Source organism: Galleria mellonella, unplaced genomic scaffold (assembly GCF_026898425.1).
Source record: "Galleria mellonella isolate WM207_F2 unplaced genomic scaffold, CSIRO_AGI_GalMel_v1 utg133, whole genome shotgun sequence".
Classification (NCBI taxonomy): domain Eukaryota; kingdom Metazoa; phylum Arthropoda; class Insecta; order Lepidoptera; family Pyralidae; genus Galleria; species Galleria mellonella.
In genome coordinates this window covers 4,383,414-4,394,179 of record NW_026441990.1, presented here as the reverse complement: position 1 = coordinate 4,394,179, position 10,766 = coordinate 4,383,414, and the positions used below count along the sequence as shown (strand labels likewise).

At 36.8% G+C, this 10,766-nt stretch overlaps 1 protein-coding gene and 1 non-coding gene across 3 annotated transcripts; both read left to right on the top strand.

Moving 5' to 3' along the window:
- The first annotated feature begins 4,417 nt into the window (after window positions 1-4,417).
- On the top strand, window positions 4,418-10,692 carry LOC113511116 (dual specificity protein phosphatase 23-like). Of its 2 annotated transcripts, none has more exons than XM_031912169.2 (4): window positions 4,418-4,538; window positions 5,717-6,148; window positions 7,684-7,807; window positions 10,440-10,692. In XM_031912169.2, exons 2-4 carry the CDS (start codon window positions 5,738-5,740, stop codon window positions 10,586-10,588), a joined length of 684 nt encoding a protein of 227 aa, XP_031768029.1. In that variant the 5' UTR covers window positions 4,418-4,538; window positions 5,717-5,737; the 3' UTR covers window positions 10,589-10,692. The 2 variants fall into 2 exon arrangements, with proteins under 2 accessions (XP_031768029.1, XP_026750513.1); XM_026894712.3 differs by lacking the exon at window positions 4,418-4,538 and adding an exon at window positions 5,522-5,540.
- On the top strand, window positions 9,093-9,164 carry Trnae-uuc (transfer RNA glutamic acid (anticodon UUC)). The gene has a single exon. It is a non-coding gene; the product is annotated as a tRNA-Glu (tRNA).
- Window positions 10,693-10,766: the final 74 nt, after the last annotated feature.

Genomic DNA, 10,766 nt, shown 5'->3' with positions numbered 1-10,766 from the left:
TGGTCTGACCGCCGTGCGGTGCGAACTGGCTTGTCACGCCATCTGTGAAGTTACCTCTTAACGAAACCCCGTCGGCATGGAGCCCGCTTCCGTTGAAGAGCAGCGCGTCGTAATCAAGTTTCTCTCGAAACTCGGCAAGAATGGCCGTGAAATTTTTGCCGATCTCAGAACAGTTTATGGGGATGATGCTGTGAAGGAACCAACCGTCCACAAGTGGCTAAAAAGATTCAGAGAGGGCCGAGAAAGCGTTCAAGATGACCCACGTTCAGGACGTCCTTCCACTTCACATTCCGACGAAAACGTGGAAAGAATTCGAACTTGTGTTAATGGGGACCGTCGTTTAACGGTCAGACAGGTGGCTGAAGAGCTTAATTTGGGCAAAACCGTGGTCCACGAAATTCTAAGAAACGAACTTCAAATGAAAAAAATTTGCGCCAAGATCGTTCCGTGAGTTTTTGAGTAAAAATTCCATTACGGTGACCGAACACCCCCCTATTCGCCGGATTTGGCCCCGTGTGACTTCTTCTTGTTCCCAAAAACCAAATTGGTACTTCGGGGGCGGCATTTGGGGGACATAAATGAGATAAAAAAAGCTACGACGGGGCAGCTGAGAAACCTACAACCAGAGGACTTTCAAGGAGCCTTCTCACAGTGGAAACGGCGTTGGCACAAGTGCATTATGTCACAGGGGGAGTACTTTGAAGGGGATAAAATTGATTTACCTGAATAATTGTAAAATAAAATTTTTAAAAAACTTTTATACGTACTTTCCGGACAAACCTCGTACTGTTTCGCCCATGTGTTGCCATTCCTGAGGCCTCAGATGTTATTCCTCTGTACCCAGTAAATTCACGCCATATCCCACCCTTCAAACCGAAACACAGCTATGCAAAAACAACTGCTTCACGGTTGATACACGAATGCGACAGAGGTACCCAAGCAATCGACTTTTGTACAAAGTCTTCCTCTGGTATTTATTTTTAAATCAAAACCTGACTTCAATTTTGATATTAGCGTTCTACCAAAGTAGTTGCCGTGTGGTCCCGGCATAGAATGGGTCACCCCTTTCTTTCCCGTGGGTGTCGTAAAAGGCGACTAAGGTAACATAGTGGTTGAGGGATGGGTAGCAGCATTCCTCTTAAAGATCACCAAAAGCCTAACTACGGTTGCTAATCCGCCTTACAAACGTGGCAATTACTGGCAAAACTCCCCTAGATACGGGAGGCCTATGTTTAGCAGTGGACAGGTAATAAAAAAACTGAATGATTTTAGCTAAAAGTAATCAAGTACCCAGTCGAATAATTAGTAATAGGATTTGTAAAGTCGCGCATCGCTATTTTAAACGAATCTTTCGAAGTCCTATTATTCTTTAACACACCGACCCCCTTTAATAAAGGACGCGACCCTCCACCCCCCAAGGTCTCAACTCCCCGGTTGAGAAACAAAGCTCTAAAAGTTTCGGTGTTCGATTACTTCATTAGACTGTAGAAGTATTTCATTTATTTCTAATAGATGCTTTTAATGAAGGCATTCAATTATTTTTCGTTTATGTGTAACAATGACACGAGAAATGTTTCATATTATTTCATTTAATGAAGATAATTGAATAGAATGTAAATAATGTTTATTCAAATAGACTTGTTTACAAGCTGTAAATCTAATAAATGTTCAGTCATTTAATATAATTTTTCGTTTATGTGAAACGATGACACAACGGGTCTTTGTTGAAAAAACTCACGACAAGTATGTTAAGAAACAAATATATCACTGCATATATAAATCAGGGATTTCAAACGGATTACATATAATATGAATATGTTTATAAATATGTTTATGAAGTGCACTGATAAACTAAGGATATTTTTAATAGATGATAATGGAATAGTAACCCTGCGTGCGCTATCGGTATACACTGGCGGGGCACCAGTAATAGATAAGAATAAAGCAGGTCAGTTAGCACATCGTGACGAAATTCACAAGAATTAACCACGATGGTTTCCAGGAGGATCCGCGTAGAGGTCGACCTGATGGGATATATATTGCTAGCAATGGAGCTGTTTAACCTTATTATTAACAATTCCTTCCCCCCCCCCCCCCCCCCAGCGCCAAAGAGCTGTGGATGTTTTTAAAAAGAATATTAACCCTGCCTATGTGAACAGTATACGCTGGCGAGATGACAGCTAGGATGAAAGCAGGTCAGTTGACCTATCGATAATTCTTTTTGAATTCGTCAATTCAAAAAGAATTATCCATGATAGCTTCCAAGAAAAACCGCGGGGAGATTGACCTAATAGGGTAAATTTTTTTAATAGGTAGTGATGGAATAGTAACCCCGCCTGCGCTAACGGTATACACTGGCTGGGCATCAGTGTGAGATGATAGGTGAAGACGAAAAGGCAGGTAGCCAATCGTGATGAATATACGTGGAATTCAGCATGATGGTTTCCAGAGGGACCACGGGGATGTCGACCTGTTAGGGTATATTATTAGCATCGGGGCCCTTAGTCTCGATTATTAACGATTCTTTTTCTCTCAACAAGATGCATTGTTAGCAATGAGAAGTAAGTTCCTCTTACTAACAATCCAGAGGGAGACTTTGTACAAAAGTCGATTGCTTGGGTACCTCTGTCCCATTCGTGTTTCAACCGTGAAGCAGTTGTGTTTGCATGGCTGTGTTTCGGTTTGAAGGGTGGGATATGGCGTGAATTTACTGGGTACAGAGGAATAACACCTGAGTCCTCAGGAATGGCAACGCATGGGGGGTATCATGGGCGAAACAGTATACTCTGTTATGTCCATGGTACTGCTCATGTCTATAGGCGACGGTTACCACTTTCCATCAGGTGGGCCGTCAGCTTGTTTGCCATTCTAAGTTCTATAAAAAAAAAAAAAAAAAAAAAAAAATCCCTTTCTCCCACTATTAAGTCAGCTGTGAGCGGGATATATATCTAAATATGTCAGTCAGGCAGTGAGACAGGTACTTATTTAAAATATCCGTTCTCGTCCCGGTTTTCAGCGGCGAAAATACTTTTGACCTTGTTTTTAATGTCTTCGCCACGAAAATGGGTTATTAACCTTGATTTAGGGTTGCTTCTTTTTACGCGGTATCCAGAGAAACCCAATATATAGATATTGGAACGGTAGGGATAAATTTATTTGCTGATAATGGAATGTGCCCGTCTGTGCTATCGATATACACTGGTGGGGCACCAGTGAGGGATGATTGGTGAAGATGACTACTGATCAGCTGACCAGCATTCACCCATACGTACACGTAGTCCTCCATGACAAATATAGACAAATATTCACGATGCTTTCCAGTGGCAACCGCGTGGAGGTCGACCTGATAGGGTATATATTGCTAGTAATGGAGCTGTTAAACCTTATTATTAACAATCTCTTTCACCCCGGTAACAATGTAACTTATGCCCATCGAACTATGGCATCAAATGTTTTACATTCATTCCCATACTATGGAAAGGTCGTCCTAATGTTTTTGTTTTCCACCTTCATTGTCTGAAAAAAATATGAAACGAAGCCAAATATTCCTTTCATAGAATCTATAATTATGTAAATAGACAGTCATAATAACCAGACCTACCGTTCCAAAAAGAAAAAATAAAATAGGTACTTTTGCTTTTATGAACGAAATAGTACAAAAGTATCTACTTTTGTACTCCTTCGTTCGCTCGATTGCAGAGTAAAGTAGGTCTCTCCTCTCTATGAGAGCGATACAATACTTCCTTCTCCTCTCTACATCCTCTGCTAATGTAAAGACGCTCTTTACTCACAGTAAAAACTTGTAATATCAGAAATTTTTAACGAGTGAGAATGAAATATTAACCCCGCTTGCGCTATCAGTAAAGACTAGCGGGGCACCAGTGAGGAATAATGTATAATGAGAGCAGATCAGAGGGCCTACCATGAAATGTTTTCCGAAATTTCGGATCCGAACGAAACAAAAATTTGATTTTAAAATTACTTGATACATACCGTTTAAAAATATTATAAATGCTAAAGTATCGTTCTTTTTTACTTTTATGGTAGGATTTATGAAAAATGAAATGAAAAATGAAATGAAAAATTGAGCCCGAAAATTCGGAATTTCATTTCATGGTAGTCCCTCAGGTTTGCACATAGTGACGAATTCTGCAAGAAATAACCATGACAGTTTCCAGACGTCAACGACCTGATAGAGGATATAGCTAACAATGAGGACATTACTTACAATTCCTTCCCCCCCCCCCCCATCTAATAACAATATTAGCCTACTTCTTAATACCAAGTTGGCAAAGTAGCTTAGATACCTATCTACGGTAGTACGTATTTCGATTTGACCATTACCCCATTTCGGTCGCCAAATTGAACCTCCACTGCTCCCAATTTCATATTCAATTCTAACACCGTACAATAAAGTATAAATTTCTATGATTGTTTATATTTTTTTTAATAATTTTTGCATTATTAATACATCTCGACTATAGAAGTGATAAATTCAGTTCTACTCTTGAATCAGATAGGTTAAGTCTCGTTAAAATGTAAGTATAATTATTCTTATAACTCACCTAGTGCTTCAAAATGATCGACATCTTTGGTAATTCTTTAGTGCAGTTTACTAGGCTTATTAATAATATGGATTGGTAGTTAGGTCTTTTCTAATTGTATAATTGTTAGTTAGTGTACATTGACGCTTATCTGTGAGAGCTGTATACACCTTTAATTGATGTGTTCATATGGCCTTAAGCTTGGTAGTGAGGAGTAAGATTTTTTTTTTGTTCAAACATAGATTTAAGCATTTTTGAATAGTAGTTTTTCTCTTTTACTTACTAATAACATTGTATATTCTCTGCTTAATTATTGTGAGCATATTGTTGGTGTGTCTTTTATAAATAAATAAATAAAAACACTAACATTGCCTATACTTAGGTTAGATCTAAATAGGTAATTGTATGTAATTATTGAAAAGCAACCTAGTGACAATTTAAATAATTGGAAATTAAACTAACTGTGAAGCAAAATTAAATACATTTTATTTTAATTCAGAAACTTGCTACTTTAATAAACTTTTAATTTTACATGTATATTGTAATCAGAATTATTTTGTGATGTTTTAAGACTAAAATAATTTAAGTACGCCAAAACTATAAAAATCAAAACAAACAACAGTTTTGTCTAAACAAATAGAATGTTTAATGGTCAATAACACGCCAGTTAACAATTATTAGTTGCTTCCTGACTTTGTTTACAATGCGAAGGAAAGACGTCACAGTTCCATTGAGAACAGTAGAGCGTCACAAACTAAAATAATGAATCTGGTATATAATTATTTCAACTTAATAAATCACGCTTTTCACAACAACTCAACGTATCATTTTAGCCAATTTAATTGTTACAAAAATTATAAAATGTAATAATTTCGTGTCTCTTAATGCCAAACAATAAGATACAAAGTTAAACGACAAACTACCCTTGGCAATGGGAAATACGTTGCCAAGGTGTGGGCTTCCAGAAATAAATGTTACACGCTCTCCAGAAAATAGGTGAGTGTGCCAAGTTTCTTTGCCCTTTCATTAGTCTATTCAAAATTATCAGACCAGATGGTTAAACGGGACAAAGTGTTCGCGATAAACGCCTGTGTTCGTATTTTGAAATAAAAAAAAATAAACATTTAAAAAATACGTTGCGTTCCATTTACGTATTTATTATTTTGTGGCAGTGAAAAACAAAGCAGTGCATCATGGCCGACGAAAGTTATGAAGTGATTACTAGAATGGAAGATATCACAGAACAAGACGATAAACATTTGGCTGGCGCGAAAAAGGAAATAAGGAACGATCTCACTGTCATTATACCCGAAAATCCGTTTCCTGAAATAGAAGTCGATGCGTATCCACCCTTAAAGTTCTCATGGGTTATTCCCAAAAAGTTGGCAGCAATGGCTTTTCCGAGGAACAAGGAGAATGTTCAATTTATCGTCAATCAGGGTATCACACATCTGGTAACACTAACCGCTGGAAAAAAACCGCCAGTTGACGATGTTGCCAGGATAAGGTGGACAGAGATACCCATAGAAGAATTTGAAGCACCAACATTAGAGCATATAAAAAAGTTTATTGATGTGTGCAAAAGGGCAGATAAAAACGGTGAGGTAAGACTGTCTTGTCTATACTAGAATATTGTACATAAAAATATCTATTTCACTTAATTACTAATTTCTTTTTTCGAAAATCTGTGTACAAAATTTATTTGTTTATGTTTTTAATGGCTAACGAGATAAAATATTCCACTGTAACCTCTTATTACTTGTCTATTTATTTATTTATTTGGATAAATAAGCAAACGCTTTACATAAAAATATTTGAAATGTATTATTATATATTTAAATATTATTTCAGTCATTAACTATCGACTACTGAACCAGGTTTCCTCATATGGGTTTTTTTTTTCAATAATTGCCACACTGAACACGGGTTGGAAACCGCAGTTAGGCTTTTAGAGATATTTTAAAAGGGACGCTGCTGCCTATCCCTCGACCATAAGCTTCCTTAGTCGTCTCTTACGCCACCCAAGGAACATATTATAATATGATATAAGTATGTTAATTTATATAAATATAAACATGATAAGCGCATTACTTAGGAGGATGAATGATTTAGCATTTTTTTTTAATATTAGTATTACTATAATATATATTTTAATACTGCCAATAATACTAATGCCTAACTGCGGTTGCTAACGCGCCTGCCAACCGTAGCAATAACTGAAAAAAACCCTCTGTTATGAGTAAACTCTATATTCAGCAGTAAATAGTTAACGGCCAATATAATAATACAGGGGGGAAAGGGATTTTTAGTAACGGAGTCTAACTGCCCCATCTACTACCTCCTTCTAACACCACGCAGTTCCCCCTGGCAATCATCGTGGTTAATTCTAGTGCAATTCGTCACGATGGACTAACTGACCTGCTTTCATCCTCATCATCATCCCTCACTGGTGCCTCGCCAGCGTATACCGATAGCGCAGGCGGGATGACCATTTCATTATCACCCATTAAAAAAAAAACAATAATAAATATCATATTTAACATATATCTTATTATTGTTTCCATTGTTTCTGCCTACCCTAATGGGAGACAGGCGTGACAGATATGTATGTATGTATCTTATTATTGTGTCATGTAAAGTATATACAATAAAGATTTTACTGATGAAAAATATCAGCTGTCACCTATAGACATGAATAGTTCCGTGAACTTGAACCATGAACGAAGCCCAAGGCTTTTTAATTCCTAAAGACTTGGGTTTCCCTCCATTCCCTATAATTTCACTGGTACTTTTTTTCAAATCGAAATGCAGCCGTACGAACAGCTGCTTCACGGCAGAAACAATAGTGGAACCCGGGGGGAAAGGGATTGTTAGTAATAAGGAAATTGACCCATTGCTAGCAATACACTCAATCAGGACTTCCACGCGGTTCCCCCTGGAAACCGTCGTGGTTAATTCTGGTGTCATTCGCCACAATGGGCTAACTGACCTGCCTTTTCATCCTCACCTGTCATTCCTCACTGGTGCCTCGCCAGGGTATCCCGATAGCGCAGGTGGGGTTACCATTCCATTATCACGAATTAAAAAAAATAGTGGAACCCATAAAAATTACGTTTGTACAAGCTCTGATTCTCCCCAGGTTGTAGGCGTCCACTGCCGGCAAGGTCGTAGCCGCTCAGGCGTGATGTTGGCGTGCTACCTGGTACACTTCCACAGGTTTCTACCCGACCAGGCCATGAACGTCATCAGGATGGTGAGAACAGGTAACAACTTTATTTTTATCTTTTATGCAACTTAGAATGATAAACAAGCTGAAGGGCCCACCTGACGGAAAGTGGTAACCGTCGCCTATAGACATGTGCAGTATTATGGACATAACAGAGTATACTGTTTCGCTCACGATACTCCCCATGCGTTGCCATTCCTTTATCGGTATTATGGACATTTTTAACGTAGATAAACGAATCCTTACTAATATTAATATATAAATATGAAAGCGAGTTTGTTTGTTTGTCACTAAAATAACAAAACTTATAGTGCCTTTACGGTAATCACTATGAAATTTGGTATACACGTACTATATGAAAAGTAGAAGGTAATAGACTCCTTTCATCCCGGTCAATAAACATATCTCAGTCGCGCGAACGAAGTCGCGGGTAAGAGCTAGCTTTATTAAAATATTTTTTGTTGTTTACTAGCGATTAGATCCGACGTAGAAGACTTAAATGAAATAGAAGCTTAACACAACACACACAATAGCAAATCAGCGTTTTGCTCTTTTGAGGGCAAAGCAATTAACTGAGATGTGACCATTTTGTCTTACTGTGGCGGACTCACGAGAAATTGTGTAACCCCTTTTATGTACTTTTTTACTGTTTTTTTTTATATTTTTTTTTTATTTCTTTTCAAATATGTACCAATAGCTAATATTATTTGTGTGCCGCAAGTGATGCAAATAAATTATATCTATGTATTTATATTTACTTTAGCGAGATAGATTACCTGCGACTTCGTCTGCATGACCGAGATGAACAGATATTTTCACTGACTGACAAAAAATAGCCAATGCCTTCTCCATTCTTGTACAGTACGCGTGTGCCAAATTTTATAATGATTGGTTTAGCCGTTAAGATACCAATAGGTAACAAACAAACAAATTCACATTTATAATAATAGTTAGGATTAAGTTTTTTTTTATTTATATTTTTTTATTTATTTATTTATAGGATTACCAACAAACAGCAAATCATTTTAATAAGTAGATTAGATCTAACTGTTCTTACATTTATAGGCAACCACAGCATGCCTTGTGTTAAACATTAAAAATTAAGCAATTATAAATAAAAATAAAAAAAAAAACTTAAAAATTAACGAAATCGACAAATTCGAAAAAGTTTATACTAAGCAAAATAGAAATACTTAATTACGTTTTTTCCTAAATAAATACTGTCATTAGAACTAATTTATTACTAAAGTTTTATTACATACAGATAATGCAAATAGATAAAAACTACATTATTATATATTAATTTCATCTTATTTTACCTATCCCATATGGTCTAGTGGCTAGGATACCTGGCTTTCACCCAGGAGGCTCGGGTTCGATTCCCGGTATGGGAACCAGAATTCTTGTTAACCAATTAAAACTACATCATATTGCATGACAGTGGGTGAAAATATTTATTAGTTTTTATAACATTGTTAATTGAATTCCAATTATTTATTTTGAAACTACAGTCATTATTTAGCCATATTAGGTCACAACTCTAAAACGTCTCAGTAATGACGTCGTTTTGGCGTCGCAGAAGTCTTTTTATGATGCTACTTTGTAAAATTACATTGAATATGCACCAGTTGCGTTAATGTTAACTGAATCTATTATAATTATTAGGTTTTTATATAATAAACTAGCTGACTCGGCAAACGTTGTTTTACCATATACCTTATTTCTAGAACTATACATGAAAATTTATCATACTACAATTATTATATTCGATTGCCATCTTGCAACCCTATTGCGGAATATAAAAATCGCAATTAAAAAACAGGAGCTGATTGTAAAAGCGGGAAATTTGAATGAAGTTGAATGAATATTTTTCATATATCATAGTAAAATAAAATTAAAAAAAATTATCGAAAAAATAAAAAAAAATATTTAGGGGTGGGTCACCCTTATCATCAAGGGGTATGAAATATAGATGTCGGCCGATTCTCAGACCTATCCAATATGCACACAAAATTCATAAAAATCGGTAAAACCGTTTCGGAAGAGTTTGGTAACAAACACCGCGACACGAGAATTTTATATATTAGATATATTAACAGCCAGAAAATTATTGTGTATTATTTTATTTTAATCTAATTTGACATACTCAGCGAACTATGGAAAGGGCTGTGTTCGGAATTTCGTGCATGATAGAATCTGAAATAAAAAATCCGCAATAAATCCAAAGTAACCTACATAAGCAAGTAGAAGTGGCAGGGGGGAAAAGGGATTGTTAGTAATGGAGACTAAGAATCCCATTGCTAGCAATATACCCAACCAGGTCGACCTCCTCGCGGTTCCCCCTGAAAACTATCATGATTAATTCCTGATGCATTTATCATGATGGGTTAACTGGCCTGTTTTCATCCTCATCGATCACCCTTCACTGGTGCCCCGCCAGCGTATCGCAGGCGAGGTTACCACTCTATTTCATCCAATAAAAAAAAAGTAGAAGTGGCAATGTCATATAGCTCGAAGAACCAACAACCATTGGGATAGAAAGGGTCTTGACTATGGTGACCCCGTACGGGCAAACGCAGTGTCAGACTAGGCTTTTTGTTAAATATTTTCTAAGGGGCTAGCGTGAAAGTCGCAGCTGACGTATTAATAAACTATTGTATTTATGACAGGTTCCCTGGACTTCCCGGAGCATGAGGAGGCAGTGGGACGGTACTTCGAGTATTTGACAGAAGACAACCCTCTCAAATTTGGTGTTAGCGGCGACGTGATGGACGAATTCATTGAAACAGCAAAGGAGACAACGAAGAAGGCATTATAAACTGTATTAGGTTTTAATTCATAATTATACCTATTCATAAATACTGTATTTGGGAATCGAGTTGTAACTTGTACCTGATGTAAATTAAAATGGATTTTGATACATTTATTTTTTTTGTACCAATTTACTGGAAGACAGTGAATTCATAGGTCACAATTAATTTATAATGCCGTATTTT